Source organism: Mustelus asterias, chromosome 19, assembly GCF_964213995.1.
Source record: "Mustelus asterias chromosome 19, sMusAst1.hap1.1, whole genome shotgun sequence".
NCBI classification, from domain to species: domain Eukaryota; kingdom Metazoa; phylum Chordata; class Chondrichthyes; order Carcharhiniformes; family Triakidae; genus Mustelus; species Mustelus asterias.
Window position 1 is genome coordinate 26773790 of NC_135819.1, and position 23624 is coordinate 26797413.

The following is a 23624-nucleotide window of genomic DNA, read 5'->3' on the forward strand; positions in this document are numbered from 1 at the left end:
TCTCTACTCTGTATGCCTTCATTATCTTTGCTTGATGAATGAGCAACTTCACTAACAGCACCATTGTGAAGTGAATTATAAATGGTTTCTCCAAGCTCGGGAATCCACCAGACGATGGTCTTTGATTCCAACTGAGCGTCACTGAAAGTGAGATGCCAGCCACACAACCTCTCCTCAATCCCCTGCTCATTCCGTGAAGGGACGGCATTCCCACTTCCCTGCTAAGGAGGGGCAATCCCATCCCAAAATTTATGAGGAGGCAGGAAGGGAGCAGGGAGGCCGAAAGCAACCAAAGCACTGGACAAGGCAAGAAACAGTAAGAATTCTCACAACACCAGGTTAAAGTCCAACAGGTTTATTTGGTAGCAAATACCATAAGCTTTCGGAGCACTGCTCCTTCGTCAGATGGAGTGGTCTCTGTTCTCCAACAGTGCACAGACACAGAAATCAAGTTACAGAATACTAATTGGAATGCAAATCTCTACAGCCAGCCAGGTCTTAAAAGGTACAGATAATGTGGTTGGAGGGAACATTAAACACAGGTTAAAGAGATGTGTATTGTCTCCAGACAGAACAGCTGGTGAGATTATGCAAGACCAGGGGCAAGCTGTGGGGGTTACTGATAATGTGACATAAATCCAACATCCCGGTTTAGGCCGTCCTCATGTGTGCGGAACTTGGCTATCAGTTTCTGCTCAGCGACTCTGCGCTGTCGTGTGTCGTGAAGGCCGCCTTGGAGAATGCTTACCTGAAGATCCAAGGCTGAATGCCCGTGACTGCTGAAGTGCTCCCCCACAGGAAGAGAACACCACATCAAGGCAAGAAACACAGAGCTACTGCAAACTTAATGGTAGAAACTCAGGATGGGTTTATAGTTCTGTTTCTTTATAGGACAAATATTCAGCCTTGGATCTGCTCGGTGAGAAAGCCACTGAGCGGAGGTCACACCCAGGGCCTGGGCTTGGGAGTGGCCAAAAGAGTGGACTGGCAACGCAGAGGTCACTGGACATCTCAAAGCTCATTGCAGCTAATGAACTATCACTGAAACGTAGTCAGTGTTGTAATGTAGGAGCCGATTTCCATGTAGCAAACTCCCAAAAACAGCCTGGATTTCAATCTCAATCCCTCAGGTGGGAGCTAACAGCCAGTCTTTTGACTGAGTGACGAGAGTGACACCAAGTGGGGGACAGTGACACCAAGTGGGGGAGAGTGACACCAAGTGGGGGAGAGTGACACTAAGTGGGGGAGAGTGACACCAAGTGGGGGAGAGTGACACCAAGTGGGGGAGAGTGACACTAAGTGGGGGAGAGTGACACCAAGTGGGGGAGAGTGACACCAAGTGGGAGAGAGTGACACTAAGTGGGGGAGAGTGACACCAAGTGGGGGAGAGTGACACCAAGTGGGGGAGAGTGACACCAAGTGGGGGAGAGTGACACTAAGTGGGGGAGAGTGACACCAAGTGGGGGAGAGTGAGACCAAGTGGGGGAGAGTGACACTAAGTGGGGGAGAGTGACACCAAGTGGGGGAGAGTGACACCAAGTGGAGAGAGTGACACCAAGTGGGGGAGAGTGACACTAAGTGGGGGAGAGTGACACCAAGTGGGGGAGAGTGACACTAAGTGGGGGAGAGTGACACCAAGTGGGGGAGAGTGACACCAAGTGGGGGAGAGTGACACCAAGTGGGAGAGAGTGACACTAAGTGGGGGAGAGTGACACCAAGTGGGGGAGAGTGACACCAAGTGGGGGAGAGTGACACCAAGTGGGGGAGAGTGACACTAAGTGGGGGAGAGTGACACCAAGTGGGGGAGAGTGAGACCAAGTGGGGGAGAGTGACACTAAGTGGGGGAGAGTGACACCAAGTGGGGGAGAGTGACACCAAGTGGAGAGAGTGACACCAAGTGGGGGAGAGTGACACTAAGTGGGGGAGAGTGACACCAAGTGGGGGAGAGTGACACTAAGTGGGGGAGAGTGACACCAAGTGGGGGAGAGTGACACCAAGTGGAGAGAGTGACACCAAGTGGGGCACCAAGTGGGGGAGAGTGACACCAAGTGGGGGAGAGTGACACCAAGTGGGGGAGAGTGACACCAAGTGGAGAGAGTGACAACAAGTGGGGCACCAAGTGGGGGAGAGTGACACCAAGTGGGGGAGAGTGACACCAAGTGGGGGAGAGTGACACCAAGTGGAGAGAGTGACGCCAAGTGGGACACCAAGTGGGGGAGAGTGACACCAAGTGGGGGAGAGTGACACCAAGTGGAGAGAGTGACACCAAGTGGGGGAGAGTGACACCAAGTGGGGGAGAGTGACACCAAGTGGAGAGAGTGACACCAAGTGGGGGAGAGTGACACCAAGTGGAGAGAGTGACACCAAGTGGAGAGAGTGACACCAAGTGGAGAGAGTGACACCAAGTGGGGGAGAGTGACACCAAGTGGAGAGAGTGACACCAAGTGGGGGAGAGTGACACCAAGTGGAGAGAGTGACACCAAGTGGAGAGAGTGACACCAAGTGGAGAGAGTGACACCAAGTGGGGGAGAGTGACACCAAGTGGAGAGAGTGACACCAAGTGGGGGAGAGTGACACCAAGTGGAGAGAGTGACACCAAGTGGAGAGAGTGACACCAAGTGGGAGAGAGTGACACCAAGTGGAGAGAGTGACACTTTTTCTTTTTTGTCTTGGCACTGTAGTTGTTGTTGTACACTACAATAATGTTTCCGAGTAATTTCTGTGGTTTAGAGTTTGTGAAGGTTATATTCAGTCGTAATGAGGAGCAGGAATGAAGGGCCCGAGAGAATTGGATATAATCTGAAACAAAACAGCTTTTAAAAGTTTAATTTAAAGGGGTAAGACATGACAGGAGAGCTCCAGGCCGTGGTTTGCTCCTCTTGCTCCATGCGACAGGCTGGGGACAGTTCCAGTCCCCTGGGTCAGCATGTGTGCAGGAAGTGTCTCCAGCTACAGCTCCTGGAAGCCTGAGTTTCAGAGCTGGAGCGCCGGCTGGAGACACTGTGGAGCATCCACAAGTCAGAGAGTATTGTGGATCGCACGTATAGAGAGGTGGTCACACCGCAGGCTCAGACTCCGCGGGCAGGAAGGGAATGGGTGACCACCAGACAGAGCAAGAAGATAGGCAGGTAGTGCCGGAATCTCCTGTGGCCATTCCCCTGCAAAACAGATACACCGCTTTGGATACTGCTGAAGGGAATGACCTCTCTGGGGAAAGCAGCAGCAGCCAAACTCATTGCACCACGGTTGGTTCTGCTGCGGAGGGGAGGGGTAAAAAGTGCCAGTGCAATATGTGGCCAAACAGGCCATCTAAAATGGCGATTTGTAAAGCACTCTGGGACAATTGGGCAAGAACTAAAACGACAGGCTGCAGTTTAAAAGACAGAGACAAACAGGCTGCAACCCGGACGTGTGAATCCACAGGATATGGGTCATCTCCAGGATCAAAGAGACTTTCTGGTCACACTGGGTTGTGTACCAGACATGAGGGCGCCGTGGCCCCTTGTTTGGGGGGAAGGGTGAACTCTATGTGTCCCCAGGCATGGCTGTTGGGTACACACCCAGAGATCGGTGTGGCAGCACCTGATTGGGCTTTATTGATCAAGGTGATCAAGTCCTGATCGATTGATTGGCAGGAATCAGGAGACCACCCAAAAGGACACGAAACCAAGGAGGGATAAAAGCTGCTGCACAACAGTAGAAGCTCTCTCTCTCTCTTTATTTCGCTCTCTCTTTCTTTCGCTATCTCTCGCTCTCTCTCGCTCTCTCTCTCTGACCCCACGAATGAGCTACAACAACGGTGACTGTCGCCAGCGACGACCAGCACGAGGAGAGCCACCACACCCGAGAAGGAAGGGAGGAAGACCAGAGCCAGAGTGCCAGACCAGACCAAAGGACCAGACCACGCAGATGACTACTGAGACCAGCGCACAGATAAAAGCCAATATCTGCTTGGGTACTTGCCAGTCACGCAAAGTTAAGTCTTATATTGGACTTGAACTTCAGTATTTTCCTGTAAGATAACTTATCGTTGGTTGGGTGGGTGATTATTGATTGTGTGGGTTTAAATAAATATTGGTTGTACTGATAAGACGTCTACTCGTAGTTATTTGTCCACTGTATAAGGGTTAAAACAGACTGTGCGGCAGGCACAACAATTGGTGTCCCTGGGTGGGCTCGATAAGAAGTAACTTTGTTGCTCCGATATCGAACCCCGCAGAATCTATATTGAACGGTTATTTAAAACTCAGAGCCAACAGGTGTAAACTCCTTATTGGACAAATAACTGCTTTCGAGAAATTGTGTATTGTGCATGTATTGTTACTAACAAGGAGGATGGGGTAAACTCTGTAGGTTTGTATTAGAACCCAGAGGGATTAGGACCGGAACATAGCCCAAAGCCGTACCCGCGGTCTGATCGATTCCCTACCCCTTGTTGAATATAGAATGGCAGGAAACAGCACAGAGACAGAGAAGTGTCCCATATGGGAAACAAGAATCAGGGAATATATTAAGAAGAAAGGGTGGCCCCTATGGGCAGAATCTTGTGCCAATACTGAGATGGGACTGGGATCCCTAGGGCAGAAGTATTGGGATGCTCTAAGGAAAGTTCAGTTGAAAGTTGATGTTCAGTTAGAGTTAAAGTTCAGTAAAGAGTTGCAACTGTTTGTGTTTGAGTTGGCACTAGAAGTGTTAAATAAATAATTGAATTACTGTTCTTGTTTGTCTCATTAAACTGGAATGCTTGGAAAGTGTTTAAATTAAAGATGTATAACAGAATGGCATCCCAGACGGTACTCGATAAGAGGCAAGTACTGTGACCCCAAGATTGAACCTTTTATTTGTTAAGTGGTTAAAAGTGATCCAGGCATTTCATTTAATGCAACGAAACAATGACAGAACTAGTTTAAACAGGGGAGGTGGTAACCCTAGTGCCGGCCCTGAGTGGGATTAAAGACCTATCTTTCAGTAGTATTTTGGGGGGTGGATTGATTCACGTTCCTGATATGCCAGGCGTAGGGGTTGTAGGAATGAATTTTTTTAGCGTGAGCATTGTTCTTGGGCTAAGCGCCTGTCTTCCTTCCTTAATCTAGAAGTGAGATTTTGAAGTAAGGTTCGTCAAGGGGAAGGGTGAACTCTATTGTCGACCATGAGGCAAGGCTCAAACCTAACTCTGGAGTAGAGAGAGGATGTTCATCATACCCTTGATACCAACTGACTTAGAGGGACTGATTGGTAAATTAGCAGGCACTGTACCCTTTCAGTCACTTCTTGCTCTCCTGGGACTACGCTGAGAGAAATGGGTAGAATACTACAGTGAGTTTTTGGATCTGGGATCCGCGAGTCAGAGATGTTTTAATGAGAGAAACAGAGATAAAGGAAAATGTTTGTTGAAACTGAGTAAAGTTATTGTGATTATTAGTTTAGAAGAGGTACAGAGTGAGAAGTCAGAGAAAATGAAGCTAAAAAATGAGTTAGAAATTATGAGAGTTAGTTGAGAAGTTAAGAGAAGAAAATAAGTAATTTTGTGGAAAAGTAGATAAGCAGGAACAAAACAATGAGGTAAATATATTGTCTATGAGTCAGTTTAAAGTATATCAAGTTAGTTAAAAGAATCAAAGTTCCGATTACTCCAAGTTCTAGCTGGAGATTAATCAATCAGTTGCCAATGCAGATAAGGATGTTGTTTGAGTTTGGCACAGTTGAGTCTGAGGGAGATGGTGTTTATGGATTGGGTTGTGGATTGTATCTGGAAAAGAATGCCCATTTTGCACATGGCATTGACTGGGGACCCCCACCTCCTTTTCCGGAGGCACCTGATCCCACAGTAAGTTTAGAATTTGCCCCGGTCTGATGAATCCTGTGACTATTAGTTACAAGGAAGGCATGGAATTACCAGGAGATGTTGTTGATTGGGAAGGAATGAATGTTTTGAAGAATCCCACCACTGTATGTAATTCTGAACACAGTAAGAGTTTTAACAACACCAGGTTAAAGTCCAACAGGTTTATTTGGTAGCAAATGCCATTAGCTTTCGGAGCCCTGCTCCTTCGTCAGATGGAGTGGATATCTGCTCTCAAACAGGGCACAGAGACACAAAATCAAGTTACAGAATACTGATTAGAATGCAAAATTCTACAGCCAACCAGGTCTTAAAGATACAGACAATGTGAGTGGAGGGAGCATTAAGCACAGGTTAAAGAGATGTGTATTGTCTCCAGACAGGACAGCCAGTGAGATTCTGCAAGTCCAGGAGGCAAGCTGTGGGGGGTACAGATCGTGTGACATAAACCCAACATCCCGGTTTAGGCCATCCTCATGTGTGCGGAACTTGGCTATCAGTTTCTGGTCAGCGACTCTGCGCTGTCGTGTGTCGTGAAGGCTGCCTTGGAGAACGCTTACCCGAACATCAGAGGCTGAATGCCCGTGACCGCTGATGTGCTCCCCCACAGGAAGAGAACAGTCTTGCCTGGTGATTGTCGAGCGGTGTTCATTCATCCGTTGTCGTAGCGTCTGCATGGTTTCCCCAATGTACCATGCCTCGGGACATCCTTTCTTGCAGCATATCAGGTAGACAACGTTGGCCGAGTTGCAAGAGTATGTACCGTGTACCAGGTAGATGGTGTTCTCACGTGAGATGATGGCATCCGTGTCAATGATCCGGCACATCTTGCAGAGGTTGCTGTGGCAGGGTTGTGTGGTGTCGTGGTCACTGTTCTCCTGAAGGCTGGGTAGTTTGCTGAGGACAGTGGTCTGTTTGAGGTTGCGTGGTTGTTTGAAGGCAAGACGTGGGGGTGTGGGGATGGTCTTGGCGAGATGTTCGTCTTCATCAATGACATGTTCAAGGCTCCAGAGGAGATGCCGTAGCTTCTCCGCTCCGGGAAAGTACTGGATGACGAAGGGTACTCTGTCCACCGTGTCCCGTGTTTGTCTTCTGAGGAGGTCAGTGCGGTTTTTTGCTGTGGCGCGTCGGAACTGTCGATCGATGAGTCGAGCGCCATATCCTGTTCTTATGAGGGCATCTTTCAGCGTCTGGAGGTGTCTGTTGCGATCCTCCTCATCCGAGCAGATCCTGTGTATACGGAGGGCTTATCCGTAGGGGATGGCTTCTTTAACGTGTTTAGGGTGGAAGCTGGAGAAGTGGAGCATCGTGAGGTTATCCGTGGGCTTGCGGTACAGTGAGGTGCTGAGGTGACCGTCCTTAATGGAGATGCATGTGTCCAAGAATGCAACCGATTCCGGAGAGTAGTCCATGGTGAGTCTGATGGTGGGATGGAACTTGTTGATGTCATCATACAATTGTTTCAGTGATTGTTCACCATGAGTCCAAAGGAAGAAAATGTCATCGATGTATCTAGTGTATAGCATCGGTTGAAGGTCCTGTGCGGTGAAGAAGTCTTGTTCGAACCTGTGCATGAAGATGTTGGCATATTGAGGTGCGGATTTGGTCCCCATGGCTGTTCCGTGTGGCTGGGTGAAGAACTGGTTGTTGAAGGTGAAGACATTGTGGTCCAGGATGATATTATATACATTGGAGGTTGTAAATTTTATTTTTATTTTTAATTTGACAGATTTTGAGACCAAATTAATTTATTTGGCTCCAAGCCGAAAGTATTTTTTGTGTTTTGTTTTAAATAGATGGCTCGTGAATAACAGGTCTAGCAGCTTCAAGACTCCAAGATTTTTTTATCACAACCTAGTGATAATTGAGACTTGAAGAGTTTGGCTCATTCAGATTTTTTCACTGTTAACTTTCAAATTAAAGTGATTGGTTACACTTAAGCGTTACAGTTTCTGACATTTAATTGATAGAATAAATTGAGTGCACAAAATAACCAACTTATAAATGGGAAGTTGCCTAAATTCTAAAGAGGTAAATAGAGAGTCTGTATGGGTTTTGTGTTTCAAAGAGGGATGCATTGAAACATATTCTCAGTTTATGATGTAACCATTTGAATGTGAGATAATTTTACAAAGTAATAACTGTTTGTTTTGTGACTTTCCTATACTGAGTAAATGTTGTCTGTGGTAATCCTCATGTTCACATGTAAAGTTTGTTCGGTTCAATGTATGCAAATGCTAATAAGTTGGGAGTTAATTTTTCTGAAAAGTTAAGGGCTCTGGAGAGTGTCAATGACTTTACAACAGATGACAGGATTTTCCTAGTACTTAGTTATTTGGGGTTACAGGAGTTAAAAGAGCTTAAAAGAGGAACAAATAAACCATTTGTGCAAATCATGTTATTCATAAATAAAATTGGTAAAGTAGACAGAATGATGGAGGAGTTTCCTCTATGATTTGTTAAACTGGTAGAAAATCATTTGAATTACTTCTAACTTGTACTTTGGTTACATTGTGTTAATTGGGTCATAAAAGAACATAGCATGTGTATGCTAGAAGGAGATAGATTTTGAGCTGTGACTGTGGAAGTTTAAATCTAAAATGGTAACTGTGACAAAAGTGTTTATTATGCAAATTTGGATCATTTTTTTAAAAAACAAATACTTTGGAGAGTTAAACCTACCTCTTCAGCACTTTTGCGGCATGACCCTCCAAAATCCAAATTTAAATGTTATTTCCCTTTTGCATCTGTATCAATGATTTATTATTGTCCTGTGCAGAACTCTGAACCTAAAATGGTGTTCAGAATATGTGATTGTCTGTATTTGTGGGTGAGGTGAACCATCATTGGTTCCAACTAGGTAGTACTGAGCCAGGGTCTGGCCAGTACTACGAGTATGTATATATGTTGCTGTTGGGGTTAGGGATGGGTTGTTCTACTTGTTGCTGTTGGGGTTAGGGTTGGGCTGTTACACCTGTATTATAGTTATTGTGGTACATCCCAGTCGGGCTCCGCCTCCTGGGAGAGGTATAAAGGTCACTGCTCTGTCTGGGACCCCTCAGTCTGGGATCGTGTATATAATTAGTAGCTTCGTTGTAACAGCAAATAAAAGCCTTTATTTCCTTGAGCATCTCAAGCCTCGTGTGTGATAACGCGCATCAATTTTATTTACTATTAATTAAACTCTCATCGTTAAAAAAAAAAGAAAACGATACGGAGTATGGAGCAAATGTTAAAACCCGAACGTCTTACACTGGATCCACGTGCGGCGGGCGCCTCTAACACCTTCGACCACTGGTTGAAATGTTTTGAGGACTACCTTGCAGCCTCCGCAGCGGTCACCACAGACGACGACAGACTCCGGGTCCTCCACGCGAGGGTAAGCGACACCGTATATCTTGCGATCCGTGCGGCCACTGACTACACAAGGGCCCTCGAGCTTCTTAAGAAGCGTTACATTAAACCGCCAAACGAGATGCATGCTCGATACCTCTTAGCCACTCGACGACGGCAGCCCGGCGAAACGACGGAAGAATACGCGAACGAGCTCCTACAGCTAGCCAGGGGCTGTAACTGCAAAGCAGTGTCGGCAGACCAGAACATGAACGACCTCGCTCGAGATGCGTTTGTGGCGGGAATCGGACCATCTTATATCCGACTCAGACTGTTGGAGCAAGGTAATCTTGATCTCAGTAAGTCGATAGAACGAGCGGATATGTTGGAGACGGCCTCCAAAAGCCTAGTATTGTATCCCGAAGACCACGTGGAGACAACGTGGCAGGAGCAGTCGCTGATCCCTCCTCGTCCCTCGGGTTCGAAAAGCTGCGTGATGGCGTGCCCACACTCGGGCCTGACGACGGCAGCAGCTCCAGGCGGCCCGCGGTGTTACTTCTGTGGGGGAGTGAAGCACACTCAGCAGCGATGTCCCGCTAAAGCTGTGTTGTGCTCCGCCTGCGGTAAGAAGGGGCACTATTCGAAGGTATGCCGATCCAAACTTACTTCCAGGAACAGCAGTGCGGCCTGCGACTCCCCGGAGTCCGGTTCTTCGTCGTCGGCATCGTCGAGGGTTTCGTCCATGTACGAGGCCAGGACGACGCCATTACAGTCGACGGAGTCGCAAGAGATGCGCGACCACCAGGGGTCGCTGATTTTGGCGCCATCACCCACGTGCGACCTATGGGAGCAGCCATGTTGGTCGGCACCGACCGCGAACGACCAGCAGGGGTCATCTTCATCTATCTCAGCTGCCTGCAGTGGCGCTCACGAACCAACGGTGGCGTCGATCATCCTGGACCAGGCCAAGCCTCACAGACTCGACAAGTCTATGATGGACATTCAGGTAAACAAACACTTGATTTATTGTCTGTTTGACAGCGGGAGCACTGAGAGTTTTATTCACCCAGACGCTGTGAAACGGTGTGGCCTCCAGATCCAACCTGTCAAACAGACGATTTCTATGGCATCAAGGTCCCGGCCTGTCACCGTGCTAGGGAGTTGCGTGGTAAATTTAACAGTGCAGGGCACGGTTTACGAGCGTTTCAAGCTCCTGGTGTTACCGCACCTTTGCGCGCCAATACTCCTCAGACTAAATTTCATGGTCCACTTGAAGAGTGTAACCCTACAGTACGGTGGGCCACTCTCTCCACTTTCAGTGGGAGAACAGCAGCTTCCAAATTGCCCAACGCGCCCCGCCTGTAGCCTCTCGACGCTGAAGATTACCACACCCTCCCTGTTCCAGAATCTTGTGCCAGGCTGCAAGCCCATCGCGACTAAGAGTAGGCGTTACAGCGCTGAGGATCGGATCTTCATTTGATCTGAAGTTCAGCGGCTCCTCAAGGAAGGGATCATACAATCTAGCGCTAGTCCATGGAGAGCGCAGGTCGTGGTGGTCAAGAGTGGGAACAAACCCCGGATGGTCATTGACTATAGTCAAACCATTAATAGATACACGCAGCTGGATGCATATCCCCTCCCGCGCATATCTGACATGGTCAACCAGATTGCGCAGTACCGGGTGTTCTCCACCATAGACCCCAAGTCTGCCTACCACCAACTCCCCATTCGCCCAGAGGACCGACAATACACGGCTTTTGAGGCGGATGGTCGCTTGTATCACTTTCTCAGGGTTCCTTTTGGTGTCACCAATGGGGTCTCGGTCTTCCAGCGTGCTATGGACCGAATGGTGGACGATAACGGACTGCGGGCTACTTTCCCGTACCTGGATAATGTCACCATCTGCGGCCATGACCAGCAGGACCACGACACAAATCTCCTTAAGTTCCTACGCACTGCATCTCGCCTGAACCTGACCTACAACAGGGAGAAGTGGGTGTTTCGTACGCGCCGTTTAGCCATCCTCGGATACGTGGTGGAAAACGGGGTCATTGGCCCTGATCCAGACCGTATGCGTCCCCTCCTTGAACTTCCCCTGCCCACTAGCGCAAAAGCACCGAGAAGATGCTTAGGCTTCTTCTCTTACTATGCACAGTGTGTTCCCAATTACGCGGACAAAGCCCGTCCGCTCATCAAGTCCACCTCTTTTCCCCTAACACCAGAGGCTCGATTGGCCTTTGATAAACTAAAAGTCGACATCGCGTAAGCCACGATGCACGCTGTTGATGAGTCCATCCCCTTTCAGGTGGAGAGCGATGCATCTGATTTCGCCCTGGCCGCCACACTTAACCAGGCGGGCAGGCCCGTCGCCTTTTTTTCCCGCACCCTCCAAGGCCCCGAAATTCGACATTCAGCGGTGGAAAAGGAGGCCCAGGCCATTGTGGAGGCCGTCAGGCATTGGCGCCATTACTTGGCAGGAAAACGGTTCACCCTGATCACGGACCAGCGGTCTGTGGCGTTCATGTTCAATAACACGCTGCGGGGCAAGATCAAGAACGACAAGATCTTGAGGTGGAGAATCGAACTCTCCACCTATAATTACGACATCATGTATCGTCCAGGGAAACTCAACGAGCCCTCGGATGCCCAGTCGCGTGGAACATGCGCCAGTATACAGGAGTACCGTTTGCAGGCTCTCCATAATGACCTATGCCATCCTGGGGTCACTCGGCTCTACCACTTTGTAAAAGCCCGCAATCTGCCCTACTCGGTGGAGGATGTCAGGTCCATAACGAGAAGTTGTCGGGTATGCGCGGAATGCAAACCGCACTTTTACCGACCTGACCGGGCACAACTAGTCAAGGCCACTCATCCCTTCGAAAGACTGAGTGTCGATTTTAAGTGCCCCCTTCCCTCAACAGATCGGAATGTGTACTTCCTCAACATCATTGATGAGTACTCGAGATTCCCTTTTGTTATTCCCTGTTCTGATACATCCGCTGCCACGGTTATCAAGGCATTCCGTGATCTTTTTACTCTGTTCGGGTACCCCTGCTACATTCACAGCGATAGGAGCTCGTCGTTCATGAGCGATGACTTGAGGTAATTCCTGCTCTCATACGGGATTGCCTCTAGTAGAACCACGAGCTACAACCCTAGGGGTAACGGACAGGTGGAACGTGAGAATGCTACAGTCTGGAAGGCTGTCTTACTGGCGTTGAAGTCAAAAAGCCTTCCAGTCTCCCGTTGGCAAGAGGTGCTCCCTGATGCGCTCCATTCCATACGCTCACTCCTGTGTACGGCAACCAACGCTACTCCTCATGAGAGGCTGTTTTCATTCCCTCGGAAGTCTTCCTCTGGGACCTCATTACCATTCTTGGTTGACGTACTCAGGACCTGTCCTCCTGCGGCGACATGTAAGGGCCCGCAAGTCCGACCCGTTGGTCGAACAGGTCCATCTCCTCCACGCCAACCCTCAGTATGCCTATGTGACATACCCTGACGGGCGAGAGGACATGGTCTCGATTCGAGACCTGGCGCCAGCAGGGGACGTAGAAACCCCTGTCGCTCCCATACCCCCTGTTAGAACCCCCCCAACTATTGTTTCCCCTCCTGACACGGCGCGGGCAGCATCGGGACCATTACTTAACCCTTTTACTCCCGTGTACAGCTTGCCTGAGTCCAGGAGATGGTCACCACTTCAGGGTGTGTTGGAACTCAACGGATTATCATCACCTCGGGGTCAGCCGGCCCGTGAGACTGTGGAGGAACCGTTGGACATCGCCTTGGGGAGAACGTCACCGCGAGTGCCTACTCCGGTGTCATCACCGGTGTTGAGGAGGTCACAACGACAGTGCGGTCCCCCTGACCGTCTGAACTTATAGACTGATGACAAATTATTCTGTTTTTTTGTACCCCGCCGGCCTTTGTCTTCAAAGGAGGGGTGAATGTGGTGAACCATCGTTGGTTCCCACTAGGTAGTATTGAGCCAGGGTCTGGCCAGTACTACGAGTATGTATATATGTTGCTGTTGGGGTTAGGGATGGGTTGTTCTACTTGTTGCTGTTGGGGTTAGGGTTGGGCTGTTACACCTGTATTATAGTTATTATGGTACATCCCAGTCGGGCTCCGCCTCCTGGGAGAGGTATACAGGTCACTGCTCTGTCTGGGACCCCTCAGTCTGGGATCGTGTACTATACATGGTAGCTTCATTGTAACAGTAAATAAAAGCCTTTATTTCCTTGAGCATCTCAAGCCTCGTGTGTGATAACGCGCATTAGTGGGTAATTAACTTATTGTAATAATGGTGCTTAGAATATGTGATTGTTTGTATTTCTAGAGCGTTGTTGTCTGTAGCTTCTGGAATAAGTTATAGGAGTGTGTTATTACTGTGCATGCCAATACCTGGGCCTTACTTGACTGTTGAGTGACTGGGGAATTCCTGACAGATACTGGTCCTGAGTTTATGATCCATCACGCTTCGCGTTCAGGATCAAAGGGGGGGACTGTGGCCAAACGGGCAATCTAAAATGGCGATTTATAAAGCACTCTGGGACAATTGGGCAAGAACTATAATGACAGGCTGCAGTTTAAAAGACAGAGACAAACCGGCTGCAACCCGGACGTGTGAATCCACAGGATATGGGTCATCTCCAGGATCAAAGAGACTTTCTGGTCACACTGGGTTGTGTACCAGACATGAGGGCGCCGTGGCCCATTGTTTGGGGGGAAGGTGTGAACTCTATGTGCCCCCAGCACCTACAGGCATGGCTGTTGGCGACACACCCAGAGATCGGTGTGGCAGCACCTGATTGGACTCCTATCGATCAGGGTGATCCAGCCCTGATCAGTTGATGGCAGGAATCAGGAAACTGCCCAAAAGGACACGAAACCAAGGAGGGATAAAAGCTGCTGCACAACAGTAGAAGCTCTCTCTCTCTCTCTCTCGCTCTCTCTCTCTCTCTCTTTCTTTCGCTCTCTCTCTCTCTCTCTCTCTCTCGCTCTCGCTCTCTGACCCCACAAGCGAGCTACAACAACGGTGACCATCGCCAGCAACGACCAGCACGAGGAGAGCCACCACACCCGAGAGGGAAGGAAAACCAGAGCCAGAGTGCCAGACCAGACCAAAGGACCAGACTACGCAGAGGACGACCGAGACCAGCGCACAGATAAAGGCCAATATCTGCTTGGGTACGCGCCAGTCATGCAAAGTTGAGTCTTATATTTGACTTGAAATTTAGTATTTTCCTGTAAGATAACTTATCGTTGGTTGGGTGGGTGATGATTGATTGTGTGGGTTTAAATAAATATTGGTTGTACTAATAAGACGTCTACTCGTAGTTATTTGTCCACCGTATAAGGGTTAAAACAGACTGTGCGGCAGATAAGAGGCAACAAATAGTTACAGGGGATTCAATTGTAAGGGGAACAGACAGGAGTTTCTGTGGCCACAAATGAGACTCCAGGATGGTATGTTGCCTCCCTGGTGCTACGGTCAAGGATGTCTTGGAGCGGGTACAGGACATTCTGGAGGGGGAGGGTGAACAGCCAGTGGTCGTGGCACACATAGGTACAAAATGACATAGGTAAAAAAAGGGGATTAGGTCCTAAAAGCAGACTACAGGGAGCTAGGAAGAAAGTTAAGAAATCAGATCTCAAAGGTAGTGATCTCAGAGTAGAAATGACAGGATATATCGGATAAATACGTGGCTGAAGAAATTGTGTCGGGGGAGGGTTTCAGATTCCTGGGGCATTGGGACCGGTTCTGGGGGAGGTGGGACCTGTACAAATTGGATGGGTTACACCTGGGCAGGACTGGGACTGATGTCCTCGGGGGGAGTGTTTGCTGGAGTGGTTGGGGAGGGTTTAAATTAATATGCCAAGGGGATGGGAACCTGTGTAAGGAGTCAGAGAAGGAGGGAGCAAGAACAAAAACAAAAGGTAGAAAAGGGAATAAGAAAAGTGATAGGCAGAGAAACCAAGGACAAAGTTCAAACAGGGCTGTAGAGAAAAATATTAGAAGCGAGACAAACAATGTTAAAAAGACAAGCTTAAAGGCTCTGTGCCTTAATGCGCGGAGCATTTGCAATAAAGTGGATGAACTAATCGTGCAGATAGATATAAACGGGTACAATATAATTGGCATTACAGAGACATGGCTGCAGAGTGACCAGGGGTGGGAATTGAATGTCCCAGGATATTCAATATTTAGGAAGGACACGGTAGCACAGTGGTTATCACTGCTGCTTCACAGCTCCAGGGACCTGGGTTTGATTCCCGGCTTGGGTCGCTGTCTGTGTGGAGTTTGCACATTCTCCTCGTGTCTGCGTGGGTTTCCTACGGGTGCTCTGGTTTCCTCCCACAGTCCAAAGATGTGCGGGTTAGGTTGATTGGCCATGCTAAAAATTGCCCCTTCGTGTCCTGGGATGCGTAGATTAGACGGATTAGCGGGTAAAATATGTAGGGATATGGGGGTAGGGCCTGGGTGGGATTGTGGTCGGTGCAGACTCGATGGGCTGAATGGCCTCTTTCTGTACTGTAGGGTTTCTATGTTTCTATGTTTTCTATGACAGGCATAAAGGAAAAGGTGATGGAGTGGCACTGCTGGTTAAAGAGGAAATTAACACAATAGTGAGAAAGGATATTAGCTCTGACAACGTGGAGTCTGTATGGGTAGAGTTGAGAAATACTAAGGGTGCAAAAAGCATTAGTGGGTGTCATATATAAACCCCAAACTGCAGTGGTGATATTGGGAATGGCATGAAACACAAAATTAGAGATGCATGTGATAAGGGAGTATCAGTGATCATGGGTGATTTTAATCTGCACATAGATTGGGCAAATCAAATTAGCCACAATGCCGTAGAGGAGGAATTCCTGGAGTGTATACAGGATGGTTTTCTTGACCAATATGTGGAGGAACCAACTAGACAGCAGGCCATCTTAGACTAGGTACTGTGTAATGAGAAGGGAATCATTGTCAATCTAGCTGTACGAGAACCCTTGGGAATGAGCAACCATAACATGATAGAATTGTTTTTAGATGGAGAGTGAAGTAGTTGATTCGGAGACAAGGGTGCTGAATCTTAATAAAGGAAATTATGAGGATATGAGGCATGAGTTGGCCTTGATAGATTGGGGAAAGTTACTTAAAGGGATGACAGTGGATAGGCAATGGCAAACATTCAAGAAATACATGGGGGAACTGCAGCAACTGTTTATTCCTGTCTGGTACAAAAGCAAAATGGGAAAGAGGGCCAATCCATAGCTTACAAAGGAAATTAGAGAGAGTATCCGATCTAAGGAAGAAGCATACAGATTGGCCAAGAAAAATAATAGATCTGAGGATTGGAAGCAGTTTAGAATTCAGCAAAGAACATCAAAACTGACACCAAGAGTTTCTATACATATGTGAAGAGAAAGAGGTTGGTGAAGACAAATGTAGGTCCCCTATAGACAGAAATGGGGGAATGTGTAATAGGGGGCAAAGAAATGGCCGAACAACTGAATACATACTTTGGTTCTGTCTTCACAAAAGAGGACACAAATCAGATGCCAGAAATGTTGGAGAATGCAAGATTTAGTGAGAGGGAAGAACTGAGGGAGGTCAATATTAGTAGAGAAATGGTGCTGGGAAAATTGATGGGACTGAAGGCGGATAAATCCCCAGGACCTGATAATCTACATCCCAGAGTACTTAAGAAAGTGGCTCTAGAAAGAGTGGATGCATTGGTGGTCATCTTCTTGGCTTCTATAGACTCTGGAACAGTCTCTGCAGATTGGAGGGTAGCTAATGTCACTCCAATATTCAAAAAGGGAGGTAGAGAGAAAACAGGGAATTATAGACCAGTAAGCTTAACATCGGTAGTGGGGAAAATTCTCGAATCCATTATTAAGGACTTTATAGCAGAGCATTTAGAAAGCAGTGGCAGGATCAGACAGAGTCAGCATGGATTTATGAAGGGGAAATCATGCTTGACAAATCTGTTGGAATTCTTTGAAGATGTAACAGTAGAGTTGACAAGGGGGAACCAATAGATGTGGTATATTTGGACTTTCAGAAAGCGTTTGACAAAGTCCCGCACAAGAGATTATCTAACACGATTAATGAGCATGGGATTGGGGGAAGTGTATTGAGGTGGATAGAAAACTGGCTGGCAGAGAGGAAACAAAGAGTAAGAATTAATGGGTCCTTTTCAAATTGGCAGGCGGTACCTAGTGGGGTGTCACAAGAGTCAGTGCTGGGACCCCAGCTATTCACAAAATATATCTTAATGATTTGGATGAGGAAACAAAATGTAACATCTCAAAGTTTGCAGATGATACCAAGTTGGGTAGGAGAGTGAACTGTGACGAGGGTGCAGAGATCCTTCAGAATGATCTGGACAGGTTGGGCGAGTGGGCAAATCAATGGCAGATGCAGTATAATTTGGATAAATGTGAGGTTATTCACTTTGGAAGTAAAAACAAGACGACAGATTACTACCTGAATGGCTGTAAATTGGGAGAGGGGAGTGTGCAGCGGGACCTGGGTGTCCTTGTGCACCAGTTGCTGAAGGTAAGCATGTAGGTGCAGCAGGCGGTAAAGAAGGCAAATGGTATGTTGGCCTTCATTGCGAGAGGTTTCAAGTACAGGAGCAGGGATGTGTTGTTGTAATTATACAGGGCCTTGGTGAGGCCACATCTAGAATATTGTGTGCAGTTTTGGTCTCCTTTTCTGAGGAAGGATGTTCTTGCTCTCGAGGGAGTGCAGCGAAGGTTTACCAGGCTGATTCCAGGGTTGGCGGGACTGATGTATGAGGAGAGATTGACTAGGTTAGGATTGTTTTCGCTGGAGTTCAGACAAATGAGGGGGGATCTCATAGAGACTTATAAAATTCTAACAGGTCTAGACAAAGTAGATGCAGGGAGGATATTCCCAATGGTGGGTGTGTCCAGAACCAGGGTTCACAGCCTGAGAATTCGGGATAGACTATTTAGGACGGAGGTGAGGAGACATTTCTTCACCCAAGAGTGGTGAGCCTGTGGAATTCATTACCACAGGAAGTAGTTGATGCCAAAACATTGAATGTATTCAAGAGGCGGCCGGATATAGCACTTGTGGTGAATGGGATCAAAGGTTATGGGGAGAAAGCAGGATTAGGCTATTGAGTTGGATGATCAGCCATGATCGTAATAAATAGCAGAGCAGGCTCGAAGGGCCAAATGGCCTCCTCCTGTTCCTATCTTCTATGTTTCTATACCAACTGGGGGAGAGCGACACCAACTGGGGGAGAGTGATTCTAACTGTGCGATGGCTGACACAGCTCAATTGTAAGATGTATCTCAGGGATCTGTTATTCCTTCTCATGTCCCTGTTGAAGCATGATACAAGAGCACCCTGAGTAACTGTGCCGTGTTTAGTGTAAATATCACAGATTGATAGATTGTGTTAACTTCTTTACTCTGTGACTATTTCAGTCACTCAAAATCTGCAAAGAAATGTTGATGTGTATTTCAGTTAATTAACGACAACCAATCAGTTTCTGCAGAGGATATACACAATTAATCATTCACTGTTTCATTGGATTTTTAGTCAGCACTAATTAATTAATCAGCATAGTCCAGTTTCCACATAGAGCCTCACCTTTATTCTCAACACTGACTGGGCTTGGGTACCTGTCAACAACGTGTCCGGCTCAGCTTAGTTACCATGGTTACCTGGCCTTCAGCAGAATTACGTTGCTAGATTGATTTTTCACACAATCTTTTGTTCACGATTAGAAATGTCTGTTGTAATCAAGGTTAAATCTGGAATGAAAGCTGCTTTACTGTTCCAAAGGAAATACTTCAAAATGTTGAACTGATTCTAACTGATGCTAAAACTCGAACCATCTTATTACAAAATAAAGAGTATCGCGCCTGGCCCGACCTCCTTTGTCATGTGTGTTTGCATCTGCAATCGGCAGAGAATGTCAATCAAACGTCCCAGCCCAGGGTTTCCGCTCTGGCTGTGACTGAAGATCCAAAGGTAAATTACACTGAAAGTTCGGCCTGTCTTTAAGAAGCATTTTTTGTTCAGGTTTCCATTCATTTGGATCTCACCAAACTAAACCTTCCATGAAGCAGTGATATCGCGAAGCATTTAGAATGTAATCTGAAAACAATTTACATATTAAAGTATTCCTTACGATATTTAATCAGGGTAATGAGAGACAGATTTAGTAAACAGCTAAAAATGGGGTTATCGCGTAGAGTAAGTATTTCCAATCAGATTCTGAAGCGAATCACTGAAAGTGGCTATAAAAACTATCCTGAGCTATTTACTAGTTTTGTTGATGGACACGAGGCAGTTCTAAGTCAGTTTTTAAAATGTAAAAGCTTTTAAAAGGTGCCCATTATTCTCTCTCACTGTTCCTTTAAGATGCTTCTTAAAACCCATCTCTTTGACCAGGCATTTGATCATAGAATCATAGAATCTTTACAGTGTTGAAGGAGGCCATTCGGCCCATTGAGTCTGCACCATCCACAATCCCCTATTCCCGTAACCCCACACATTTACCCCGGTAATCCCTCTAACCTACATAGAGGGATATGGCATGCTTGCCTTTATTGGACGGGGCATAGAGTATAAAAGTTGGCATATGATGTTGCAGCTGTATAGAACGATGGCTAGGCCACATTTGGAATACTGTGTTCAGTTCTGGTCGCCACACTACCAGAAGGACGTGGAGGCTTTGGAGAGAGTGCAGAGAAGGTTTACCAGGATGTTGCCTGGTATAGAGGGTCTTGGCTATGAGGAGAGATTAGGTTAACTGGGGTTGTTCTCCCTGGAAAGACTTTATGAGCAATTGAGCAATTCCAATCCACCTAACCTGCACATCTTTGGACTGTGGGAGGAAACCCACGCAGACACGGGGAGAACGTGCAAACTCTACACAGGCAGTGACCGAAGCCAGGAAGCGAACCCGGGTCCCTGGCGCTGTGAGGCAGCAGCGCTAACCACTGTGCCACCGTGCCGCCCAACCACTGTGCCACCGTGCCACCCAACCACTGCGCCACCGTGCCGCCCAACCACTGCGCCACCGTGCCGGCCCAGTTATTGGGGTTGCTGAGCTCTAGCTCACGTGAATAAAGGATGGGAGGTGAGAGAATATTGAGTTTGGAGGTAGTAAAGTGATGAAGGTTTCAGTGGCTGGGACAAGAGTGGAGACGGGTAATGTCACAGAGGTGGAAAGAGATGTTCTCAGTGATGGTGAGAATGTGTGTCAGGAGCTCCGCTTTTAGTGAACTAGAACTCAAATAACCTCGTTTGACCTGACGTAGCAGCCAATCAGGAGGATGGAACTGTGAGTGTGGTCATCCAGGTTTGTGACAGGGACCAAACACAATGGGTGAGATCTTCCAGCCATTCACACCGGCGGGATCTTCCAGTCCCGCTGCCGACGCACTCCCATCGCGGATTTCCCAGTGGTAGGGTTGGATTCAATGGAGAATCCCATTGACACGGCAGGACCACACGATCCCAGCACCAGCCAATGGTGGGCCCCCTCCCATGCCGTTGGGAGACACGCTGCCGGGAAGAGAGAGCTAGGAAACATTGTAAGAAAGTCAATGGTTCTAACAGACTCCAAGGTTCTGCCAGATTCTTGCTTGCACCCTGCAGTAGAATCCTGCTGCTATGAAGATCTCTCCTCCGGTAGAAGTGCTCTGGATATTAACGTTATTAAGGGATGAGTAAAATGGAATTCAGTAAAGGAAAGCTTTCACATACCATGAACATCGACAGTGATGAGTGCAGCCAGGGTTATTCTCGCCATTTTAGTCAGCTTACCCCGAACCAGGGTGACAATATCTTCAATTTGCTTATTGCTTTTCTCCAGGAAGTCACACAGTCCATTCTTCTGAGTGATGGCCTGTAAGGAAAACAAGGCTGAAGGATGCTGCAAATAGCTCACTTATTTGCGTCAAGCTGCAGAGATTGACTCTTTTCATTTGTCCGTTTCGATTTGTTTTATAGTAATTGATGTTATTGGTTTCAAACTAAAAACTCATTAAATGAACAGCGCAGACAGACATCTTCAATGAGTGTCTGGGTAATTTACCAGGACCTCTCCTTTATCTTTCACGGGAGATTAGGAATCTCCTCTTTCAATTGTAGATTATTTCAATATTCTTCTGGCTTCTGCTAATAAAACAGCAGGAACAGAGCCAATGACATCAAGTGTAAATGATCAAAATCATATCACCCTCATCCATCACCATTTTGTTTCATCGACTTTGACATCTCCTATTTAGAAAGCTCAATTTTGTTACATTCTTTTTTAATTTAGAATTTTAATTTAAAAATAATTGGACGGTGTGAAGTAATTTAATTAGATTTAATAGTTTTCGAACTTTTGATACAGGTTTGGTATATCACTGGAAGCAACAGGGCCACATTCCCAGTTTTAACGCAGGATATCTGAGTAACTCTCAAAAGAAAGAGTTTCAACAACAATCACAGTCTCTAGTTCCTCAAAAGGGAATTTAATATATCTCTCACATCACTCACATGTCATTTTGAATTTGTTCTTGGTAATGGACATCACTGGCAAGGCATTAACTCACCTGAAGAAGGGGTTTGGGGCTCCGAAAGCTTGTGTGGCTTTTGCTACCAAAATAAACCTGTTGGACTTTAACCTGGTGTTGTTAAACTTCTTACAGTGTTTAAGGCATTAACTGGCCATTGGAATAGTTGAGTTGAGGAGGAATTTCTTCACACAAAGGGTTGTGAATCTGTGGAATTCCCTGCCCAGTGAAGCAGTTGAGGCTACCTCACTGAATGTTTTTAAGGCAACGATAGATAAATTTTTGAACAGTAAAGGAATTAAGGGTTATGGTGAGCGGGCGGGTAAGTGGAGCTGAGTCCACAGAAAGATCAGTCACGATCCTATTGAATGGTGGAACAGACTCGAGGGACCAGATGGCCTACTCCTGCTCCTAGTTCCTATGTTCTTATGTTCTTATCACCATTGCTGTGAGCTAAATTCTCAAACCATTGTAGATCAAACAGAGAAGGCATTCCGCTATTGATGTTAGCAGGGGAATTCTGGGGAACTAACTAGTGAAGGAACAGTGATATTACCCAGCGACAGTGAAGGAACAGTGATATTACCCAGCGACAGTGAAGGAACAGTGACATTGTTACAAGTCAGGTTGGATATTTCAAGGTGTTCTATGAAGCTCCCCTGACCTGTAATGTTTTACGTTGAATTTGGCTCGGATGAGCATGAGAGGTTTCACTCCAGGTGTGATTGAACTGACCCACGGGGAACTTTTATCAAAAACACAGTTTAATGAAGGATATTGTTGACGTGTATAGTGAGAGACTCAGCAAGAACTGTAACAATTACAAACAGGAAACAAACAACCACAATAATGTATAACTCTTAAGAAAATACCTCTAATGTGTTCCAGCCAAAGCCAACATCCAATATACAAAACCCTCCAAATAAACACAATACCGCAAAGGCGAATGCCCACATGTTACAGGAATCCCGCCTCCTGGGTTGAGTGCTGAAAATCCCTTGCCAAGAAACTCAGAAGGTTTTGTAATCGAATCTGTTTCCCAAAACACAGCTTCCTTAAGGCAGAACAAAACAAAGAGAAGGACAGAGAGAGGGAGAGAGAGAGACTGCTTCTTAGCTTCCTGCTAAACTGCTTCCAACAAAACTGATGCGCGATTGATCCACACGGGAGGCTAGGACGTACCCAGGAATAAAGGCTTTTATTCACAACAAGAAAAGAGCACACTGCTTAACAATACTATCCCAGACTGAGGGCTACTAGGAAGTAGCAGTGACCTTTATACCCCTGTAAGAAGGCGGGGCCAAACGGAGTGTACCACATAAACAATAATAACAGGTGGAACACCCCAACCCGAACCCCAACAGTAACAAGAGTAACATATGTACAAGTACCCATAGTGATAACCATCTATGGTTCACCACATTCACCCCTCCTTTGAAAACAAAGGCCGGTGGGGTAAGAGACAATACGAACTGTCCATATGTTCACAAGTTCAGCCGGATCGGAGGTCCGCACCGTCTCTGCGACCTCCGCAGTACCGGCTCCGGTGTCGGTTCTGGTGACCGTGGTGACGACCCTCTCTCCGAGGTAGTGTCCAGTGACTTCTCCAGTTCCTCACACACCTGTGGACCTCGAGGTGGCGACAATCTCCTGGACTCAGGCAAGCTGTACACGGGAGTAAGAGGATTAAGTTGAGGTCCCGATGCTGGCCGCACCGAGTCAGGAGGGGAGAGAATGGGCAAAGGAACCCTAACCAGGGGTGCGGGAGTGACGGGGGTGTGGTGAACCATCGTTGGTTCCCACTGGATAGTACTGAGCCAGGGGCTGGCCAGTACTACAAGGATGTACATATGTTACTGTTGGATTGTGCTATTGTTGCTGTTGGGTTAGGGTGGAGTTG

General features: G+C 47.2%; 1 protein-coding gene across 1 annotated transcript in view; it reads right to left on the reverse strand.

Annotated features, from left to right (window-relative positions):
• Positions 1 to 23624, reverse strand: part of LOC144507660 (dynein axonemal heavy chain 3-like) — a 459789-nt gene that overhangs the window by 292999 nt on the left and 143166 nt on the right. Inside the window, exon 13 of the mRNA XM_078234817.1 lies at positions 20928 to 21069. Within this exon, the coding sequence (XP_078090943.1) occupies positions 20928 to 21069 (142 nt within the window). The remainder of the gene's footprint in view (positions 1 to 20927; positions 21070 to 23624) is intronic.